Below are 24,629 nucleotides of genomic sequence, written 5' to 3' on the forward strand. Positions count from 1 at the left end.
AATGTACAACACCAAGAGAGAACCCTAAGGTGAAGTATGGACTTGGGTGATTACCACGTGCCAATGTAGCTTCACCAAGCAAAACAAATGTACCGCTCTGGTAGGGGACACTGATAATGGGAGGAGGCTCTGCACATGTATATGTATACACAAGTGTATGGCATTCTCTGTACCTGGCACTCAATGTTGCTATTAAGCATAAAAATGCTCTAAAAAATAAGCGTTCAATTTTTTAAAAATCCGATGTGACTTATTAGCTGATCTAGATTTTACACACTTATGCCAAGTGTTCCTCTGAGGTGTAACTCCCTGAGGTAATGAGCTATATTGAGGCAATGATGGTGATGTGTTGTTTAGATCAGCCTTAGTTACAGATGCCTTGGACTCCAGCCCTGCCTCTGGCTCACAAGGCAGGGAAGGGAGGGTATATTCCCTGTTGTACATGGCCAACTGTGGTCACTATCTCCTTCCAGCATGGACTCATGGTCTCCAAGGCTGATGCAATGCATTAATTATTTACAACGCTTGGTGCCAAAACTACTTCCACACTAACAGGCACTTTTTTATTAACTCTCAAGTGACATCTTCTTCTAGCAACCCATGATTTGGGAGAAGGAAGCTTTGGTGATGGATCTTACTATGAGCTACTGAAAATGGCTTCTACCAGCAGACACAATTCATGAATGGCATCTCTGGGTCCAGTGCCCTGTCCTGGAATGAACTAAGTCTGAGGTCTCTTTCCTTTCTCCCCATCATTGAGTTCATGCCAACTCTCTGCCTTTATACAAAATATCTTCCTGATATCCCTCTCCTTACCTTCTTGTCATTCAGAGTGTCAGCACAGCACCTTTGTTTATGTACATGGCATCTAACGTCACCCTTTTAGTGTGTGAGCAACAGTTTCTCAAATATGAATATCTTGGAGAAGATTTCTAATAAAAATTCTGTGAAGTTCAATTTGGCCTTGATATTCAGCCCAAATGATTTATCACCCTATATATTGATCACCCTTAACTTCAGCATTTCAAGGCTGAAGACTTTGATGCCTTTTCAGGGTCATTTCTGACATTTCTGCCCATCAGGGATATGACAGCATGGGTTACTGCCACGTCCAATCAGCATAACGTTTCTGTTTACAAATCAGACCTGGCATTCAGATTCGTTGCCAATATATGAACATTTACTCTCAAGTGTTGGTGCACAATTAAGTCATGACTTAGACAGAATGTCTCCTTATTTGTTTTATTATTTCTACTTTGGTTTCCTTTTGCATATGAAACATGAAGCAGATGGACATTCTTATATCAATCATTGTAATACTAACTTCTTTTCCAAAATGTGAACACAGACATAACAGCCACAGCTCAGCTGCAAATGACAGTAAATCACCTCAGGAACAAGCACAAATAAGGTTACAAAGAAAAATGAAATTGCACCACTTTTTCTTCATTCATTTTTTAACCTAACACACATTATTCATAAAGAATGGAATCCTATCTCTTCTGCTTGCCTCAAACTAATTAATTATATGACTAAGGCTTGCACAGTTCTGTAATAGCAATTGTGGGTGTGAATGCACATACACACATAATCCATTTTCTGATATTTCTTTTATTTCTTTTATTTTTTTTCCATTTATTATTTTATTGTTGTTCAAGTACAGTTGTCTGCATTTTCCACCCACCTCTCCCCTTCACCCGAGTCATCCCCACCTCACTCCCCTGATTCCAAAACCCCAATTGGTTGTGTCCATGTGTCCTTTATACTTCTTCCTCAAATCCCTTCCCCCTTTACCCCCATTATACACTCCCACCTCCACTCTGGGTAATGCCTGATTGTTCTTAATTTCAATGCCTCTGCTTATATTTTGCTTGCTTGTTTGTTTTGTTCATTAGGTTCCACTTCAAGGTGAGATCATATGGCATTTCTCCCAAAGTATGTTTTAAAATTTTAATATTTTCACCCTTTTGTTTGGTTTGGACAGTTGTAGAAAATAATGAACATTGGAAGGGGTTTTGGTGACTTCTTCCAGTGGGATGTTGAAGATACTTTCCAGAATAGAGCAGGAACAGCGAGAAGAGAATACAGAGTTAAGTACAGGACACTAGACCAAGTTAAACAATTCAGTCTTTGCAGAGAAGGAAAATAAGCTCTTCCAGGAACCACCTGTGTATGGTGGATACTCTACGTACCCTTTCTGTCACTCACAAAGAATTTCAAAATTCTCCTTTTGATAACTTTTCATCAGAGTATGCTAGAGCAGAAAGAACCTAATGTTCCCAGCTACTGGGGTAAGATTGAACTAACAACTGCCAAGATTTCTATTCTTGCTGAGTGACATCAGAGACAGGTGCTAGCACACCTGAGTGTGTAGAGAGGTCACTGTCATATCAGTGGGGTATGGAAAGTTAATTCATCCTGGGTGACAGTGGGAATCAGGCTGTAGAGAACCTCTGGAAACAAGGTATTAAAGCTCCCCCTGAGGTCACAGGAATCCATAATGAAATGTGCCGTCAGATTGCAGTGGGCTTTGGCTGGCTTCAAGTCATCATGAGTTTGCTCTCCGTCATTTTGGCATTGGTATTGGCATGCTCCAACCTGGAAGTCTATGGGTCCTTGTAATAGAGGCAAATGGCTTATTTGCTGATTTGGGCACTTCTGCTTCCATCCTATTTGTCAAAAGTGACCAAACCATTCAGCTGTCTGGATGTAAGCTCGAGTATTTTAAAGATGTCTCTCTACTGTCCCCTAGTTCACACTGTTTCTAGTGGGAATTCTGCTGTAATTTTCATCTTTATTTCTCTGTGCACTGTTCCTTTCCACTTTAGCTCCTTTTATCATTTTTCTTTGCTGCTGCTTTTGACCGATTTATAACAATTTATCTTTTATCATAATTTCCTCCATGATTTTTGTGCTTGGGGTATGTTCGATTCTTGGGTTTATAGATTTATAGCTTTTATTAAACTTGGGGGAAACTTACCCTCGAAGGTGTAGCTCAGTGGATTGTGCACTGGCTGTGAACCAAAGGGTGGCTGGTTCAATTCCCAGTCAGGGCACATGCCTGGGTTGGGGGCCAGGTGACAACAAAGCAAATGACAACAAACCTTTCCTGATATCCAAATAAACATAAGAGCCATAAAAAATTAAGAACAGATAACAATATCCTTATTTAAGGATACTCCTTATTTAAGAAAAATTCATTATTTTCCTGCAAATGTTCATACACCCAAAAGTAATGATCAACAATTAAGACAGATGGAGCTCCTTCTCTCCCAAGTGCACAAGATTTCCACTTTCCTTTCTCCCTTTCTCTCTCTTCATCATGCATTCTTATCTGTCCCATCTTCTTCCCTGAACATCCCTTATTTCTGCTGCCAGACTCTCTACTGCCTCTTCCTCTCCTTTTGTGAGGACAAGTGGAAAGACCCCAAAGAGCAACTGACTCACTGACAGTGCTGTCTTCTCCAAATATCACACTCCTCCCTCCCTCACCACACACAGAATTAATTTGAGAAGTTTTCTAGAGACAGTACAGGTCTTCGCTGCTGTTTCTGCCTTTCATTGGACTTGTTCGATTCATCAGTGTAGACACCCCCAGTGAAGGAAGCTAAGGCACAAATTCCCAGAAAAGCAGTTTCTCAGAATGTCTTCTCTAATCATCAGGTTGTCAAGATGGCAACTTTGAGTCTAAGTTTCTAGACACTAGGCATTAGCTCACATGACTGCATTCACAAGCAATAGAATGAAATGTAGGAAGAAGTTGGGGCATATACACACACACATCCACATACACCTATTCCGTCATTTCTCAGGAGTTGCTGTTCTAAAGAAAAATTTGTATAGGGAGCTAAATGACCTAATGAGTATGACCAAATATTGATAGAATTCAAGCAAGGGTCATCATAGTTTGTTGAAAATGGTTATGAACTTTAAGTAATAACCATGATCTAATGCAATCCTCTCAGTTATTTTCTTTCCCATGTCCAGAAACGTTTATCATTCCTGCCCATGAAACAAACCTAAGATATTAAGGAAGTATATTTTGGAGTCCCCTTATAGTATTTATTAACTGATGTCATACCTTGTTACACCATAACTTTGTCATGGCACTTTTCACCTCTGCATTCCTCAGTGTGTAGATCAGAGGGTTGAGCAAGGGTGTCCCAATTGCATAAAATACAGCCACCATCTTGTCTATTGAAAATGTGGTTGGTGGGCGTGTGTATATGAATATACATGGCCCAAAAAATATGACAACCACAATAAAGTGGGATGTGCATGTGGAAAGGGCTTTTCTCTTTCCTTCTCTGCTGTAGTTTCTCAGAGAGTACAAGATGACAACATAGGATGTAAGTAGGATTATAAAACTCACCACGCAAATGGCCCCACTATTAGAGACAACTAGCAAGTTTATCACATATGTGTCCATGCAGGCAAGTTTCAACAAGGGCTGCAAATCACAAAAATAATGGTCAATCACATTGGGGCCACAGAAGGGCAATTGCAAAGCCAAGAAAATCTGTGTTGAAGAGTGAATACAAGATCCCACCCAGGCCAGAATCACCAACACGCCACAGACTCGCTGGCTCATGATGATTGGGTATCGCAAGGGCTTACAAATGGCAACATAGCGATCAAAGGCCATGAGGATGAGCACAAAGATCTCCATAGTCCCAAAGATGTGGAATGCAAATAACTGAGTCATGCACTCATTGTAGGAAATGGTCTTCTTCTGAGAAAGGGCATTCACAATCAATCTGGGGGCGGTGGTTGTAGAGAAGCAAGCATCAGCAAAGGAGAGATAGAACAGGAAGAAGTACATGGGACTCCTGAGAGTCTTGCTGGTTTTAATAGTCACTACAATGAGAAAGTTCCCTGACAGTGTCCCAAGGTAAAGAATCAAGAAGACCACAAAAACTGCTTTCTGCTTTTCTGCATCCTGTGTCAACCCAAACAAAATGAATTCAATCACACTGTTATTCATTGCCATGCTGGTGGCTGTACGTAGGATGCAGTTGACCAAGGTTTGATCTGCAGACAGAAGAAAAGAAGAGTCAGCTTGAGATCAGTGACTGAACTCTAAATTTCTTGTTTCTCCTCCATCCTTTTACTACCAATTTCCTTAAAACCCCTATGAATCTTTGAAGCCTGCAGATGTCCAAGGCCCTCCCAGATCAATCTGTTGTTCAGAAACTCACTGCATTGGACCAAAGCTTTTGCACTTGGTGTATGCCTATTAATATGCATAAGGCAAATGTATCGGCAAATGTATCAGCAAATAGAGAAAAGCTCAATGAGAAACCGCAAGTGTAGCCAGATTCTCAAGCTGCAGGAAGAAATCTTGGAAAAGTAAGTTTTCTTCACAGCTAAAAGCCAGGAAGGCCAGGTTATGAAGTTTGAATATATTGTTATTGTTGAAATGTAAATTTTGCAAGCCTACAAAACATGAGAATAGATTTCATTAAGATTTATCGAGTGCCTAAGACAAGATTACCACTCAGATTTATTTAACAAAAGTTAGTCATTGTTTGTTTCTAAATTTGGTCCAACTAGACTTTGAACTGCTCTATAATGAAGTGCCTACCTCCTTCAAGATGTCAGAGTTCCTCTGAAGATATCTGTCTTCCTATTCCTTGCAGTTAGAAATTCAGTGGGAATTATACAGGTGGCCCCAACAAAATACAGACTGGCCCGCAGGGACCCCCAAAATCATGGGATAGTAGCTCTGACCTGTCACTTCCTTTCTGACAGAAGGATCAGGTGCTCACTTTCAATCAGTCTCTGTGGGGCACAGCAAAATTAAAATCTCCTCTCAGTTTCAATAGGATTCTCTGATCTCAATATTGTTAAGACTTTATATTTCAGAGAAGTTTTGGATTCACAGGAAATATGAGAGGAAGCTACAGAGATTATCCTCATAGTCTCTGTCTCCACACATGCATGACACCCCACACACCATTATGGACATCCTCCGCCAGAGTGATGAACCTGCAATAGTGATGAACCTACACTGACCCATCATAATTACCCCAAATCCATAGTTGACCTTAGGGCTCCCTCATGGTGATAGATGATATGGGTCTGGATAAATGTGTAATGACATGGGGCCATCATTTTAAAAACCCACAGAATATTTTCACCATCCTAAAACAGAGTTAATTTTATATTCATCACATACAAAATGTAATTCCTTTCACACACTATCTAATAATAAATAATATCTCACACAATTTAGAAGAAAAAAACACTTTGAGTGAGATGTCTATGTGGCTATTTAATGTGGGAATTATTAGTCATACATATGAGACAACCGGGCAGGTATTTCATAAATGTCAGTATTACAAACAGCCAATCCTAGAATTCCTTAACTGAATCCTCTCCTGGAACATCTGTATTTCTAAACTGAGAGAAAAGAGAAAATTTCAGATATGCCTTCTTCTTGCAATTTCTATCCTCTTCCTTCTTTTATCTCCTCCACACCCCTGGAAAAGAAAAAGCTTTGAAAATAAAATGAACCCTCATATAATGAAACCGTTGCTATGGTTTTCAATGCAGTGACTGAAATACTCGCTGTGGCTGTCAGAGCCCTCTAACTCCCGCCAACATCTGGCTCTCCACTAGTTCTTCTCGGTGCTTCTGCTTCTGGGTCTGCCAGCCATGCCTGACACTGCCCAGAGCATCTGGTCCCCGAATTTCCCATATCTCGCAGTAGCTAGGTGTCCTTCCTCAGATGCAACCTCCCTCCCCGTAGCCATCTGTATACACAGTTCCCAGCTGAAATACCATCTCCTCAGCAAAGTCTCCCTGCTTTTACCAGTCAAATCACTTTCTTGCTAATGGCCTTCCAATGTTAAAGTGTGTGTGTGTATGTGTGGAATCATGCATTCTCAGTTGTAGACCTTCCCCCATGTTTACTTTCATATCTTCTGTTCCTTGGACTTTACACTATCCCATAAGGAGAGTTCATGTTGTCTTATTTTGTGCACTTGAGGCTGAGCTGAGAGGCAGAGGTTAGCAGACAGTAGTGAGAGAGGAGCTTGGACCAGAAATCAAACCTTGGGGCTCCGTGGCAGTTCACTAGCACACTATGCCACCTCTTCGTACAAAGCATCAGAATTCAACCACCTGGCAGAGCCACTTCAAACCCAGAAACCTTAGACAGATAAAAGAGAAACCACTGCTGTTAGCAGACCTGTCCTGACTACCCAAGAGATGCAATCTTCAGGATGGGGCAAAGCAATCAGCACTTTATATGTATATTCAGAAATTAATAGTAACGAGGAGGGGATAGAGAGGTGTAAGAATGATGACAGAAATCAGAGCCAAAGGGGGAAAATGTGCATGTGGAGAAAAGAAGGAAGAGGAATCAAGGGCTGAGCCAAGGGAAACCCTACAGTGCTGGGTGAGCACAAACCATGTCAGGGATAAAGCGTAATTACTTAACCCTAGGGTTTCAGTAGACAATTTCACTTCTGTCTCTTCCATGCCCTGTATTGTCTGGTCCTCCCTCCCAAGAAAGAGAAGGTGATTTTTGGCTGGAAGCTGGGTGAAAATAGGTGTGATACAGCCAAGGTTGGTATCATGAATATTAGAAAAATCAGCATTGTAGTATTATCGAATCACTTTATCGATCATCAGTATCAATACATACTGATTGTATGTTATTAATATCCACCTTTTTCTTTTCCTGTCCCTAAGATCTGCATGTGTATGATACTATACCCCTGCTCCTTCAGTGTACCCCCTTTTCCCATAAGAAACAGACCTGAGACAGCTGCAGTCTGCCCAGCAGAGGCCAGTGGCAGCTGGGGGACCCTGATGAATCAGAATCTCTCAGCGCTGTGGGGAATATAGTCCTGGAACCTCAGGTTTTTCAGGAGACAGAGCTGGATGATGGCAACTTCCCAAAACCCAGTCCTGAGTGGGAGGCAAGAAAAAGAACACAGTTCAGTGTGGCTTGAAAACTTTTGCCTTTTAAACAAAGAGGCAAAACAAAAAGACCGCTGAGAGTACTCACTCTTGTAGCTCTGATTTACCTTCACATGTGTTCACAACATGTAAACTGCACAATGTACAGGGATCCACCTGGCTGTCTGGTGCAGGATCTATGGAGAGGGGAGATACTCTGGGGATGGCCAACCTGTCCTACAAAGTGTGAGCGAGACTCACCAAAAGGGTCTGGAATATCAGCTGAAGGCTTCTTAGAACTTTCTAGGGAAAAAAGGAGATATCCCCTTTGAATCCCCACTATCCTGTGGTAGAAACATCTGTAAGGCCACCTCTCTTACCACAAAACATTCCACTGCACAGCATTCAAATGAAAAAGTTCTCTTTTCCTCCATCAGATATTTATAGCAATTTCATAAAAGTTCAAAAATGCCAGCCTCAGGAGGGACGAGGACTCCACCCTTCCCTCCCAAGCCTGACCACTTTGCTCAGCAAGCTTCTTAGCCCATTTAACACAGGATCACAGCAAACCCTGGGGCCAATTTATCCCAAAGAGGCTGTCACCAGGCAGAGTCTGTCCTCAGAGCCCTCCTCCCCTCCCAGTCTGCCCTAAGGGACACCTCCCATTTCAGTTACCAAAGGCTCTGTCTTTTAAGTAAAATTTTTCTAATGGCGGAAATAGCTCAGAGCCCAGGTGAACATTCAGACACATGGGGTATCATTGAATTTGAGCTCCATCCTTTTGTTTCTGTGACTCTAGGCATGTTTTTTCTCCCAGTTTCCTATTCTAGAAAATGTTATAATTACATAAAATAACTGTTACACAAATCACAATAATATTGATAAAATATAATTACGATGAAAACTACTAATTGAAGTTTCTATAATTTCTAAAATAATGTGAAGTCAGTAAATCAGTAAGTAAAGAAAGTATCATTTATACACAATGAGACACAACATGTTGAAACATAGAGGAAATGAGTTTTGATGAATGGATCCACACACATAACTGTCGCCTCATGGAGTTTATCAACTTTATTCTTCTCCTCATAGAACCAGACTTGAATTTTTTTGTCTTCTCTTCCTATTCATATATTTTTGCCTCTGCTCTTTATAAATTGGTTTTATTTTTATTTTTTATTAGCCGATGTTTTCATTTAGCATAATGCTGGTAGTTGCTATCTTTTTTCCTATTTTCTTAATCAAAAGTATTGAGGTGACATTGGCTAATAAAATTATACAGGTGTCAGGAGTATGTTTCTAAGATACATCACCTACATATTGCACTGTGTGTCTACCCCCAAAGTCAAATCTTCTTACATCATATATTTGACCCTCTTCACCCTTCACACTCACCCCCCTCAACTCCTTTCCTTCTGGCAATCACTGTGCTGTTTTTTTGTGTCTGTGAGGTTTTGTTTTTCTTGGTTCTTTGTTACTGCCGCTTTTCTATCCCACATATGAATTAAATCATATGATTCTTAACTTTTTCTGTTTGATTTATTTCACTTAGCCTGTTATTCTCAAGGCCCATTCATATTGTCACAAATGGTTATATTTCATCTTTTCATTTGACTTCATTATGCATTTCCTTCTGAGCATATGAGTTCAGTCTGATCCAAGACTCACTCTATCTCCTGGTAGTTTGCTGGCAACCTTTGGAGTTCCACGGCTTGTAAATGCATCACCCCAGTCTCTCCCTCCACCTTTACATTGTAGCAGGGTGCAGGCAAGAGGGGGCCTCCAAATAGAGATTTGTAATGGGGTCCAGAACTCAAAGTGTCCAGGAAATATTAGTAAAATATACATAGAATGCCATCACCCCCCCAAGCCTGAGCTGGTGAAAATGACATATGGAGCAGAGCCATTGAGAGCTGTTTTGCATAGCAACAGCTGTGCAGCTAACCTCTGGCATGGTCATTTAACATATCTACAACCTTTAACTGGTTTCACAGATACATTCAATTGCTGTGGCCATGCTTTGAGCCAGGGGGATGGAAGTGACTTCCACCCAAGATGTAACTGGGAGGCATCTCCCCCTGGTTCCAGCGCCTGTGTGAGAGCTTGGAGAAGATTAGCTCCATGCCATGGGGCCACACATGCCCAGACTTAATATGGCAGCCCAGTAAAGCTGGGAGAATACGGGAATGCTGGCAGGTGTAACTGATTGTAGGAGGAGTTGGCAAATGGAGAGAGGACCACATAGTTTTGTTGGAGTGGGGAACCCATGGTGGCAACACAGCTGAAGGTGCCAGGAGCCTGAATCATGGACTTCTACTTCTTCTCCTGAGATACGGAACCCCAGAATGAGCAGAGGGAGAAGGAAGGACTGTGTGCATCTATGGGTATTCTAAAGGACTTTCGTATATTAATGAAGACATTAAGTCATTACTCCAAGTCTGTATAACTTTTAAATAAATAATTCCTTTCCTTTTCACCAGTTTCTGGCATTAAGCGATGTCTTTCCTCTGGCAACGGGCAAGGTGAACCTAGTAAGTTGGTCGCCCCCAGAGAGAAAGGGGGGGTCCTTTCTGTAATAGTATATAGTTCACACACACCCCATCTGTTCTGTAACAATGTGGCGTGTGTGCTTGTGTCTCTGTGTCCAAATTTTCCCTTTTCATGAAGACACGAGTCATATTGGATTAGGGCCACCCCAACAACCTTACCTTAATAAGATGGTCACATTCACAGCCACTGGGGTTAGGACTTCTACATCCTTTGGGGGATGCAATTCAACCCACAGCAAATCCTAGGATTGGAGAAGTGTTCTGAGGGAAATCATAGTGAAGGACTGAGGCGCTCCAAATTTCCTCCAAAAGACCTGCTGTTGCCCCTGCCCTCCCTCAGCACCCTCCTCCTGTGAAGCCCAGGTTCCCATGTCCTATCAATGCCCAGATTCAACTAATGCTCCCAGGGCAAAATCAGCAACACAATTCAACTTTTTGAAGATCTTCTCTCTGAAGCCCATGCCTTTCATTTAGGTTGTCTTCGGCTGCTCATACAGGCGATTTCTCTATTGTATTTGGCTTTGTAGGTACGCACAACAAGAGCATTTTTGGCCACAAGTTATTGAACCTCACCCAAGAGCAGAAATTCATTTACATTTTTTTTATTTATTCAATACATAGTTATTAACCACACACTATGGACCAAATGCTATTCTAGGCATTGGGAATCTAATGGTAAATCTTTTTTTAAAAGACACAAATCCCTACCTACCCTCATATAAACTGTATTCTAGTACACACACAAAAAATGAATACAAAACTATATGACATGTTAGGGAATGATACCCCCTAAGGAGAAAAATTAAGCAGAGATGGAAGCATAGGAGACACAGAATGTTAGTAAGTGGGAGGTGCCTGTCTATGAGTTAATGAGAAAACTCATTATTGACAAGACACATTTTAACAATAAACCAGAGAATATAAGGAGGTAAGCCATGCCTATATCCAGAGGACAAATAATGAAGACACAGAAAACAACCTGTGTGAAGCTCCTTAGGCAGGAGCACGCCTGATGTCATGTAAACAGTTGTCAGGGACGACGTTTTGTATGTCACATCGGGTCAAACAATCGTTAGAGTGGAGCAGGAGTATACACAAGCTGGAAATGATGGAAGTGTATTTCAAAATTACCGGATATGAAATTGGGAGATTTTGGAAGGATTTGAATCATAGGTAATGACTAGGTCTAGGGTACAACCATGGGGGGAGCAGCTGAGACAGATTAAAGGACCCATTAGTTGTTGTAAATTAACATATCAAAACTTCATACGACAAATTCAAACTTTTACTTTTACGTTGCTTTCAAAGTTTTACTCTAACGACATACTTTTGAATCAACCTCTTCTCCTTTATAGCCTTTTGCTTATTTTTAATAATTGCATCAAAACTAATTTCCAGGGTTTGGTGGGATCAGGGGTGGGAGGTGGAGATGGCTGGGGTTGGGGGGAGTACTAGGTGTAGAACAGAAACTAAGGTACTTGAACAACAATAAAAAAGGAAAGAAAAAAATAAAGTTAAAAGAGCATTACAAAGGAGAAAAATTAGCATATTAGACTACATTCAGGAGAATACAATTTTAATACTCCAGGTATATTGAAGTGGTTTGATTCTCAACAAATACATTTTTCCTTAATTATTAATTAAAGAGAGAAAGACACAGGGCTTTTCAGACAATGAGAAATGTCAAAGGGAAATTTCCTATATATTACAAATCGCTTGATCATTAAAAACTTCCATTAGCAACTAAAAAAATCATTAAAATAATTTCCAGGGTACTAAAGAACATAAAATAATATTTTCATAATTATTAACTACTGTCAAAAAACCTTCCACTTTGATTGTTTCATTATAACTAGAAATAATTTTATTTTACAATGAATACATTTATAATAAACGCTGCATCCAAGTTTATATAGATTACAGGATGAGAAAAGTATTCTTCAAAAATTCATAGTTTCCAGTTCCACACTCCAAAAGTAACTGTTAATTCCCTGCATATTGTTCCATTTCATCCAGGGTCATATACATCCCTTTTAATGGAAAAAATAGGATCATTTTCCATCATTTCTAAAATTACAGCAATACAGCATGTATTTCTCATAAAATTTTAAATGGGAGCACTATCTGATTTATTTGGTTAAAAGTATGATATATATTTATTTTACTACTGATTTGGGATAATATTTTTGTATATTCTTTTACCTCTTACATTTCATCTATCTGAATTATGTATATCTTTCATTAATTTGTTTTTAATAGCTTTGTTTTGACTCTAGCTCCTCTTTCATTTTATACAGACATATTTATCAACTTTTCCCCTTTCTAGTTTAGTCTGTTGCTAAGGTTTGTGACTTATCATCTTTATTCTCTCTCATAACATTTCTATGACTTTTAATATTAATGTCAAATGACCCAGAATTTATGTCAGTATGAGTTTGGAGATACTTGTCTTCTTTCTAATTAATCATCAGTCCTTCAATGAATCCATAACATTTTCAAACCACCCTGGTTGGCGTGGCTCAGTGTATTGACTGCTGGCCTCTGACCAAAGGGTTCCCGGTTTGATTCCCAGTCAGGGCACATGCTTGGGTTGTGGGCCAGGACCCCAGTAGGGGGCATTCAAGAGGCAACCACACATTGGTGTTTCTCTTTCTTTCTCTTTCCCTTCTCCTCTCTGTAAAAAATAAAATAAGATAATTTTTAAGAAAAATAACACTTTCAAATCAGTCATCATTTATGTACTAAGAATCTAAACATGTTTGCAGTCAAGGTAACAGAAGAAATCCTTTAAAAGTCCATTCTTTATTCCTTTAAATTTATTGTTGATCAGAAAAATAAATCAAAGATGTCCTTAACCTCTTTACAATCAAGTTGGTAAAATAACATGCCTTTAGTAAGAGAATTAACTACATAAGAATTACACACAACTGAATGTAATACTACCAAATGAATATCGGTTCAAAAATAGAAATATCCCTAGAGAATGAATTGATTGGTCAATGAAAGTTCAAAAACGACAAAGAAATAAAGTTACGACTTGTGTGTTAAAATTTCCAACAAGGTTCTCTGAAACTCAATATTCAATAAGCTTATACTGAGTTTGCCTAAGAAAATATTTAAATATTAGTAAATAAAATTTCCCATGTACCTCTAATGAAGTTGTGCATCTAATTACAACTTTGTTTGCTTGCAGTCCAGTAAAAATAGTATTAGGTGAGTGTGATAAACTAGAGCTGTTATAATAATTACAAAGCTCGGGTTGGCAGTTTGAATCATCTCTGATGACTATACAAGAATTAATTGATTACTACTTAATTTCAATATATTGGCTCCTAATAGAAAGCAAACACCAAATGGAGGGAGCTTTTGTCTGTGAAGACAGGAGGAGTTGGGGAGAAGAGTGAGCAAAATATCACAAGGGAGAAACATGCATTGGTGCAGCTAAACAGAGAGATGATCTCCCTACAAACTGCTGTCATTAGTCAAAAAGTGGGAAGAGATAAAATTATGAACAGAATTTGGACAACCATGAAAACCAGGTCATATAGTTCTACTTTGTTTTCTTTTCAATAAACAAAGAGAAGTTTTGGGCAATAAGACTCGAACTTAGCTCTCAACGAGTTGTATGTAGTAGATCAGACAAACACATTCAGGGGTTTTAGCCCTGAACTCCTTCATGTCTCCTAACACTCCTCACTTTCCTAACTCTGTGATCTGGGGGGACATCACCATAGGGGAGAATGTCATTTTCCTTTCTTTAATTCTTACTTTTCCCTATTGAAATGTTAAACCAGTTCAAATATATTGGGTACTAAAAGTCTCCCCTTTTTTCCCAGATAGACAAATGCCTCTATCACCTATTCACCTGTATTGCTGTGTGTTATTGCCTACATATTTAACTTAATAACACAATCCTAGATTATATATTATTCTTGTTGTATAATCTTATTATTCACACAATTTTCACTTTCATTATTTCATTTGACCTGCACATTTTTTACAAGGTAAGTGTGGCCATTTGCCTGATCCTTTCAATGTGCAAACTCTGATTTCTGATACTCAAATTTTCTCCACTTATACGTGAGATATTATTGTATTTCTCTTTCACCGCCTGGCTTATTTCACTTAGCATAATGCTCTCTACTTCCATCCATGCTGTTGCAAAGGGTAGGACTCTTTCTTTCTTTCTGTTGCATAGTATTTCATCATGTAAATGTACCATGCTTTTTTAATCCACTCATTTACTGGGGAAACTAACCAACAAAACAAAGAAGCATGCTTAATATAACCAGAGATATTGAAATTAGACAGAAACTAACAGTAACCAGAGGAGAGGTGAGAGCGGATAATGGGGAGAAAAGGGGGAATTATTGTCAGAAATATGTACAAACAACACATGGACAAAACCAAACAGGAGTAGAATCAGGGGTGGGGAGTGGGGATGGCTGATCTGAGGGCGGTGGAGGGGGGAAAATGGATAAAACTGTACTTGAACAACAATAAAAAATAAATAATAGAAAGAAAAAAGAAAAAGAAAGAAAGAAGAAATTTGGAAGGAAGGAAGGAAGGAAGGAAAAGAAAGGAAAAGAAAGAAGAAAGAAAGAAAGAACGAAAGAAAGAAAGAAAGAAAGAAAGAAAGAACTTAGTTTTTCCAAGTACAGTTAGGTTAAAATTAGAGTGGGGTACTACTACATAGCCTCTCTCTCTAGCATTCACCACCCATGTCACATAAAACTTCAAACCCATTTCATGTAGATTTCATGTACATTTTCTAGGATCATGTAGATCCTAGAAGAGAGAAATCCTGAGCCCTCCAAGAAAGACACGATTGATACCTTCATTTTCTGTTTTAACTCCAGAATCAAGTTCTGTATACTGCATGGTGAACCAAATGTCAAAGCAGAAAATACATACCTAAATGAATAAGAGTGTAGAAGAGGCAAGAGTAGAGAATGAGTGAAGTGAGTCCAGGAGAGAGGAGAGTGAGAGTGAGCAGACCCAAGGAAGGAAGAGTCAGAGGGTAGCATAGAGAAAGACACAGAGGAGAGGGAACAATAGACAATATTCAGGTGGAGAGGATGGTGCAAGATTTCATCACAGAACTCAGCTTCTCTATCCATGACCTACTGCAATATCACTGCTCTGAACCCAAAAGGGGATGCAGTTATGGGTCATAACCAAAAGCTCCCAAGGGACTTGAAAACCCAGGTGTGGAGAAAGAACAGTCCTATCCTATTCTCATTCCAAATCTCTTCAAGTGAGGGATCCCCCAAGATAGAAACTTCTTCTGCCTATCTGGCCTCAATGCCATGTACACTTTATTGGCCCCTCAGTGAGCAGACATGCTTGAGAGTGCTGAAGCCACGGAACACTGATGGACCCTGGACCACTCTAATTCTTCACTGCAGGAAATGAGTTCAGCAGCTCCATCATGTCTTAGAACACACTCTGAGTGTAGATTCCATCAAATCAGTCTCATCTTTCATTGCAAACCACTGTTATTCTGTTCCACACTAGCCTCATGGCATTTTTCACTTCCTTATTCCTGATGGTGTAAATCAAAGGATTGAGCATGGGTGTTAGGATGGTGTAAACTATTGTCACCATTTTGTCAAAGGAGAAAGTGGATGGAGGTCGGACATACATGAATATGCAGGGGACAAAGAACAAAACCACAACAGCAATGTGAGATCCGCAAGTGGAGAGAGCCTTCCACTGCCCTTCAGTACTGTGGGTTCTCAGAGAGAACAAGATGATGCCATAGGAGACAAGCAACAAAGAGAAGATTATGATGCAGATAAACCCACTGTTGGCCACCACCAAAAGGCCAAAGACATGAGTGTCCATGCAGGCCAGTTCTAGTAATGGGTACAAGTCACACATGAAATGGTCAATGACATTGGGGCCACAGAAAGGCAGCTGTAAAGCAAAGAGAATTTGTATGGTGGAATGCAGGAAGCCCCCTGTCCAGGCCACCCCCATCAGAATGCCACAGAGCCTCCAGTTCATGATAGAAGAGTAATGCAAGGGCTTGCAGATGGCCACATAGCGGTCATACGCCATGGCAGTGAGGACAATCACCTCTGCTCCAGCAAAGAAGTGTCCGGCAAACACCTGGGTCATGCAGCCTTCAAAGGTGATGGTCTTCCTCTCATAGAGAGAGTCCACAATCATCTTTGGGCTGATGACAGTGGAGAAGCAGGCATCCAGGAAGGACAAGAAAGCCAAAAAGAAATACATGGGGGAGCCCAGGAGTGCTGGGCTGCTGCTGATGGTCACCACAATTAGCAAGTTGCCCCCGATAGTTGCCATGTAGCTGAACAAAAATATGACAAATACTGTTTTCTGAACATTTGGATTCTGTGAAAGGCCCAAGAGGACGAACTCGGTTACAAAGGTTTGGTTTTTCATGATGTCCAAGAAAAAGCTAAATGCTACCAGAGTAAGCATGTAAAATCTGCAATTATGAGAAAAAGAAAAATTCACCTGGGCCCAGTTTATGAGACCATCATATCATAGTCATCAGCCAGTTGATGCAACCATGTGAAAAGCTGAGCACATGCTTCTGTTGTAAATGAGGACAGAAAATTAGAAATTTGTTGAAAGTTACAGTGGGAGGTCAGGCACAAGTCAGGAGGAGATACCTTATTGAACATTTTAAAGTGGCCAGAGCTTATATGTAGAAGAAGTATTCATATACAGTAGGGAAGAAACACAGTTTTTATCTCCACTGCCAAAGCAGATCACTTAGCAGTGGTTTCCTGGATTGAATTGTTGAGGAAGATTCTGAAGACACATCCAAGACACATCCACATTAAGGACAGAGAACTTTCACTTTATTCGTCATTCCTGCCATTAGTATGGAATGAGAGTGGGGTGACTTGCATGCCATCACTGACCAGGAGATGATCTTATCTACAAAGACAAGAAATAACCCCTAATATAAGAGTCACTTGAAAATCAAAGCTACTTATCCAACTTTTTTTTAACTCTGACTGTATTGAACCTTTAAGATGAATACAGAAAGAGGACTGACAGCTATCAGAGGGGATGTTGGTTAGGGGACTGGGTGAAAAGGTGAAAGGATTAAGCAAAACAACTCATGGACACAGACAATAATATGGTGATTACCAGAGGGAAGGAGAAGTGGGCACAGGGGTTATGCAGAAGGGGTTAAAGGGTGAACACAAGGTGATAGAAAGAGGCTTGACTTTGGATGGTGAACACACAATACAATACACAGGTGATGTATTATAGAATTGTACACTTGATGTTTATATAATGTTATATCCAATGTCACCCCAATAAATTCATTAAAAAAACAAAACAAAACAGATGAATTGATTCATTCCCTACAAAAAAGAAAGTCCTATGGAAAAGTGCCTAGCTCTATACTAACACATAACAAGTATGCACATGATGAGTTGGGTTCTTTCTTCATTCATCATTTAAAATGAGAATAATTGTTTATGAGAAATAATAATACCTACTTAAAGGTATTGTCAGCATGACCAAGTTAAATAATATAAAGAAAGCAGCAGTTTAAGAAATACTCCTAGGAAACAGTCCATGTTATATGTTATTATCCTTATTTTCCTGGAAGACAATCCATGCTTAAAGAGAAAACATCACATAACATGCTGGATCTGGAGTTTAAACACAGAATCCCGCCTCCAACACTTAAGTATTCCTAATGGATGTAGAGAGAAAGGAGCAGAGCTGGCCCTTCTGCTGTATTCATCTACCTCTGGAAATCAAAGCCCTCTGATTCCTTTGTTCATGCTTGAAGGGGTCCTTCAAGCATGAAAGACACAGAGCAAGTGATGTAGAGGCAGAAAGTCATAGTCCAATTAATACAGATACAAACTGGCAACAACCACATAGGTTAGAAATAGAAACAGTATTTTGAGTATAGCTAGAGTCTTGAGACTCTTTAAAATATGTACTCATCATTTCTACTATGTGGCCCAATCTGACATTGTACAACTTGTCATTTATGACTTTTTGTAAACTATGTTCATGTATAACCTACATGCTCATCCCACAGAATTATGGTGAGTGTCAAACTGACAAAATGTAAAACTTACTTATGATAGGTGCCCTCACCGATTTTAGTCACTATTCTCTCACTTAGCAAGAGAGACACCTTATTTATGACTCGTCCAGATAGTTACTCTAACTATGGACTGTTTTCCATAGCTAGACATCAGTTTCAAAGAATGACTGTGTCCTCACCTGTACATATAACAGAAATTTATTGCTCAAATGTGTGTGTATAAAATACAGCCAAACTTATCCACAGAGAAGGTGGTTGCTGGGCAGGTGTGTATAAATATCAAGGAACAAAGAACAAGACAACCACAGTGACATGGGAAACACAGGTGGAGAGAGCTTTGCTCCTCCCTTCAGCACTGTGCTTTCTCAGACAATGGAAGGTGAAAACGCAGGAAAACATCAGCATGACAAAACTCAATGTACAAATGACCCCACTGTTGGACACCAGGAGCAGATTGACCACATAGGTATCTGTGCAAGCAAGCTGCAACAAGGGCTGCAAGTCACATAAATAGTGGTCGATCACATTGGGACCACAGAAAGGTAAACTCAAGGCTGGAAAAATGTGAACTAAAGAATGCACACAGGACCCCACCCAGGCCACAGCCACCAACACACTGCAGACCTGCCCACTCATGATGGTCCTGTACTGCAGGGTCTTACAGATGGCCAGGTAGCAGTCCATGGCCATTAGTATCAGGATGAAAATCTCCAGACAGCCAAAGAAAGGGAACGAAAAGACTTGGATTAGGCACTCACTGAAAGAGATAGTGGCATTCTTCAAAAGGGTGTCCACAACCATTCTCAAGGCTATGGAAGTAGAGAAGCAGGTATCAGATAAGGACAATGGAAAAGGAAGAATACATTGGGCTCCCAAGTGTCTGGCTGGTCTTGATAGTAGTAATAATCAGAAAGTTACCCAGCAATGTCCCCAAATAGAAAAGCAAGAATGTGACAAACACTATTTTCTTCCTAACAGGATCCTGGGTCAACCCAAGCAGAATGAACTGTCACGTTATTATTCAGCTGCATGATTTCATGAATGAGGATGAGGGGTGAGTGTGAAGTCGTTTATCTGCAAAATAAATAAATAAACGTATTAATTCATGACATCACGTGTGATTTCATGACATACATTAAGAAAAATAAATATTCCTCAACAGAAACATTTTGGATGTGGTTTCTTAATGTGTCATCTCAGCTCTTTGTCTCTGAACTTGTATTGATCACTACATAGGATTCTATGTGTCTCAGATAAGCTTGTTACTTTTATACTTTCCTACAGCACTCTTCAAATACAACTCTCTTCTGGCAGATGGGTGACCACTTTGTGATAAAGGGAATTCTCTCTCCTGTTCTCTAAAGCCTCCTTTATAAGCTTTTCATATAATATTACATACTAAAATTCAGTTCAATCTGTGATTCCTTTAGATTCCTTTTAAAAATGAGAACTTTGAAAAGTACATGTTCTCAGGATTTTATTCTCCCTACTTCCAAACTCAATGTCTTCTACACTGTGGGTACCTCAACTGTTTTTAAATTGGCCTTTCTCTAGTACCTCTTTCAGTATCACATTTATCTGATATTTCAGTGCTGTTCTGATTACTAAACACATTTATATCATTAATCTATGGTGACCTTCTATCCGTTATGTATGGTAAACAGATAAATTGATCCAAGTTTATAAATCTAAAAAAAATTCTGAGGTCAATTTTAAATAAGTGAGTAAATCAGCTCTGCAAGCTGGAGAAGGTGTTCCACTCTGTATGGCCATGGAAGACTGGGGGACTCTGATACCCAGAGAAATGATCACCTCAAGCATTTGACACTTTCTACATGAACACTTGGCCTTTAAAGAATGCAAGGACAGCTGTGACAGCGTTCACGTCCTCTGATCCTGATGCAGGTTTTAGTGCATGTCTTTGTGGATGACCACGTTCACTTTTCCAAGAGGGGCATTAACACCATTTCTCATCAGGTTCCTAAAACAATTTGTCCCAAAAATGGGTGACAGTGATCAGAGATGAAACCACACCACTAAAATAGTGCCTCAACTTCCCCAGCAAGTTTGGCCAACTTTAGAATAGCTGGATTTCTCAAAACTATAGCAAATGAACGACATGTTGGGTTGGAAGGTAACAGGGATGAGCTGAGAGGAAAGCAGACAGTGGAGAATAGGGGAGAGAATAGATGAGGGTGGAATACGGAGTGAGAGGCATATCTTCCCTCCTAAAAGTCAGTTTTATTGAACAGGCCTCAGTGAGAATCACCATTTTCCTCTTAAACTTCCCAACCCTCCCTGACTCAGTTCCACTACACTTCAACCTTTGGGAAACTCCCTATACTCATTTCATGTCTATGCAAAATTTACCACTCTCTGGGGAAAGTTAGTAGATAGTACCACAATCATTTACCCCCAAAATCCCAAATTAAAGATTCATAAAAACTCCTTCCCATGGACATGACACATTACCTTCCCATTCAATGTAGTTTTTAGCCTCACATCACCGTGGTTTCTCTAAACTTTCCTTGACAAGTAGTTACTAAGCCTTTCAGACTTCATCTCAGATGTGTATCGGCTGCAAACTCTGCTCTTATGATACCACTCTACCAACATGCAAAGCGTAATAATTTGAAACTGTGCTATACAACATTCCACTTAAAGCTGTCACTCCTCTATGAACAGTTTCTCCAACTTCTAACTAGATATATTCTCTTCTAACTTTTAATACCCATAATGAGGACACATATTGCTCAGCTATGGTACATGAAAAGCATTTGAGAACTTTTCTGCACTCTGACACCTCAAGAAACTTTAGGACATGGAATTCATTTTTCCCTCGCTACACAATGATGGCTTATCATGGACCTGGTGCTCATAAAATATTTGTTGAATTCAAAAATTGTTTTATTCCAAAGCTGATTTTCATTCTACCTATTTACTACATTAACAGTAAACTTCTAAAACACATTATTTTTTCTTTTCCTCTCTCAGAGAAAGTAGGTGCAGTATTAGACATATACAAATATATTTTTTAATCATGTTGGATTATTCTGTAATGATACATTTCTGAGTTCAAAGAGGTAAATCAGTCACTTACCTGTGAGAAAACTCTAAATTGGCATCAAGTGTTTTGATCCCTTTTTAAAAGCAGCCCTGCATGAAATACAGGGGTAAAATTCTTTTCTGCTTTACCAAGGGAAAAATTAAGACATAATGACATACAATATCAGCTCCTGGAGAATGGTATTCCCTAGCGTTCCGCTTCCTTCACTAATCAGAAATATTCCACACATTGTAGTAAACTTACCTTGCATTTATTCATTTAGCCTACAGGAGAGTAAATTAACTCTCCACATCCTCAATAGCCAAGTGCAAACAAGGATTTGGAGGTATTAGGTGCCTCGGGATGACCAAAGACATCAGGCCATAGGATCCCAATACAAACGATGGTTAAAGGTGATAAAGAAAAAACAAGAAGAAGAAATAGCAGTGTCTTTGGTAGAAGAGGAAGTGGTTCAGCAAGAAACTACTTTGCTCCCATCCAGCGCCCTAAAACAACCCTCCAGCATGAGGAGACAAAAGTTGTTCCAGTTCTTATCTTTTATTTGTAAGTAGAACCCAAGGAAGGCAGTGTGGTGCCTGAAACCTGAAGTTCAATTCTTACCCAACTTCCCTGTATCACATTTGCAGAAAAGAAAAATTGAACACTAAAGTAGGCTGGTGTCCTGTGAAGGGAAGACAGCCTTTGAAGCAGAAAGTCTTCCCCTTCTGGATTAAATATTATTAAAATATGTGATCTAGAAATTTAAATCTGAGTTATATGATTATCCTCGTATTAATGAGAAACATTTGTAAATATGTTTCCATCTAAGTCTACATACCTATATTAATTAAAGGTGACTTGCAGATGTTCTGAGAGGCATTACAATAAAGGATCTTAGAGTATTGCATGATATAATAAACTTCTGTGCTCCCTAGAATTTAGCCTGGACGCAAAAGCCTACCCAAGTAAAACAAGACCTTCTGTTTGAAAATAATGAGATGTATTGATGTATCATGTGGTGTATCATATCTATACCTAATCTCTTACGATTTGTTCCTTTGCTCTATAAATAGATGAACCTCCAGAATCTTGAGTCTACATGTCCTTTAACCTACAAGAAATTCCTTAAAAGTGAAGAGCTCAAAAACATGGCCTAATTCAAGATAGACTTACCTCAATGTTTTTTGTAATTTAATAATTCAATATGAAGATGGGCAGGACACAGTGAGTGAGGAATAAGTGAGCACAGAGGATGATTAGGGCAGTGAAACTACTCTGTAGAGTACCATAAAGATGGATTCAGGTCACTATACATTTGTTCAAACTCACAGAACTTACAACAGCAAGAGAGACCCTAAGGTGAAGTATGGACTTGGGTGATTACCACGTGCCAATGTAGGTTCACCAAGGGTAACAAATGTACCGCTCTGGTAGGGGACACTGGTAGGGAGGAGGCTGTGCATGTGTATATGTATACACAAGGAGTAGTATGGGCATTCTGGGTACCTAGCACTCAATGTTGCTATTAAGCATAAAAATCCTCTAAAAAATAGGCCTTCAATTTTTAAAAAATCAAATGTGACTTATTAGCTGATGTGTAGACTTTTACATACATATGCCAGGTGTTTCTCTGAAGTGTAACTCCTTGGGGTCATGAGCTCTATTGAGGAAATGATGCTGATGTATTGTTTAGATCAGCCTCAGTTACAGAAGCCTTGGACTCCAGCCCTGCCTTTGGCTCACAAGGCAGGGAAGGGAAAGTATATTCCCTGTTGTACATGTCCAACTGTGGTCACTATCTCCATCCACCATGGACTCATGGTCTCTAAGGCTGATGCAGTGCTTTAATTATTTAGAATGCTTGGTGCCAAAACTACTTCCACACTTACAGGAACTTTTTTATCAGCTCTCCAGGGATACCTTCTAGAAACCCATGATTTGGGTGAAGGAAGCTTTGGTGATGAATCTTACACTGAGCTACTGAAAATGGCTCCTACCAGCAGACACAATTCATGAATGGCATCTCTGGGTCCAGTGTCCTGTCCCAGAATGAACTATGTCTGAGGTCTCTTTCCTTTCTCCCCGTCATTGAGTTCATGCCAACTCCCTGCCTTTATACAAAATATCTTCCTGAGATCCCTCTCCTTACCTTCCTGTCATTCAGAGTGTCAGCACAGCACCTTTGTTTATGTCCATGGCATCTAACATCACCCTTTTAGTGTGTGATCAACAGTTTCTCAAATATGAATATCTTGGAGAAGATTTCTAATAGAAATTCTGTGAAGTTTAGATTCAGCCCTGATATTCACTCCAAATGATTTATCACCAGCCTAAACATCAGCATTTGAACGGCTGAAGAGTTTAATGTCATTTCAGGGTCATTTCTGACATTTCTGCCCATCAGGGATATGACAGCATGGGTTACTGCCACGTCCAATCAGCATAACGTTTCTGTTTACAAATCAGACCTGGCATTCAGATTTGTTGCTAATACATGAACATCTACTCTCAAATGTTGGTACACAATTTAGTCATGACTCTAGAGAGAATGTCTCCTTATTTGTTTTATTATTTCCACTTTAGTTTCCTTTTGCATATGAAACATGAAGCAGATGGACATTCTTATATCAATCATCGTAATCCTAACTTCTTTTCCAAAATGTGAACACAGACACAACAGCCACAGCTCAGCTGCAAATGACAGTAAATCACTTCGGGAACAAGCACAAATAAGATTACAAAGAAAAATGAAATTGCACCACTTTTTCTTCATTCATCTTTTTACCTGACACACATTAGTCATAAAGAATGGAATCCTCCCTTTGCTTGCCTCAAACTAATTAATTATATGAATAAGGCTTGCACAGTTCTGTAATAGTAATTGTGGGTGTGAATGCACATACACATATAATCCCTTTTTTGATATTTGTTTTTTTTTTGTTTCCATTTTTTTATTGTTCTTCAAGTACAGTTGTCTGCATTTTCTTCCCACCTCTCCCCCTCACCCCAGTCATCCCCACCTCACTCCCCTGATTCCAACACCCCCCCCCCCTTGGTTGTGTCCATGTGT

General features: G+C 39.7%; 2 protein-coding genes and 1 pseudogene across 4 annotated transcripts in view; all 3 read right to left on the reverse strand.

Annotated features, from left to right (window-relative positions):
• Positions 1-1,983: 1,983 nt before the first annotated feature.
• LOC112302700 (olfactory receptor 4C11) overlaps positions 1,984-24,629 on the reverse strand; it is a 137,851-nt gene continuing 115,205 nt past the window's right edge. Inside the window, exons 2-3 of one of the 3 annotated variants that reach the window (XM_053923882.2) lie at positions 6,433-6,482; positions 1,984-5,031 (exon numbers count right to left, since the gene is read on the reverse strand). In XM_053923882.2, the coding sequence (XP_053779857.1) occupies positions 4,076-4,990 (915 nt within the window). In that variant the 5' untranslated portion in view covers positions 4,991-5,031; positions 6,433-6,482 and the 3' untranslated portion in view covers positions 1,984-4,075. Of the gene's footprint in view, positions 5,032-5,584; positions 5,773-6,432; positions 6,483-24,629 lie in introns of those variants that run through there. The other 2 variants (XM_045193613.3, XM_053923880.2) reach the window with 2 other exon arrangements.
• Positions 15,933-16,907, reverse strand: LOC128780847 (olfactory receptor 4C15-like). Its single transcript, XM_053923884.1, has one exon. The coding sequence runs from the start codon at positions 16,905-16,907 to the stop codon at positions 15,933-15,935; it is 975 nt and encodes a 324-aa protein (XP_053779859.1).
• On the reverse strand, positions 18,719-19,544 carry LOC128780808 (olfactory receptor 4C16-like; annotated as a pseudogene).

The sequence above is a fragment of the Desmodus rotundus genome, chromosome 5, assembly GCF_022682495.2.
Source record: "Desmodus rotundus isolate HL8 chromosome 5, HLdesRot8A.1, whole genome shotgun sequence".
Classification (NCBI taxonomy): Eukaryota; Metazoa; Chordata; class Mammalia; order Chiroptera; family Phyllostomidae; genus Desmodus; species Desmodus rotundus.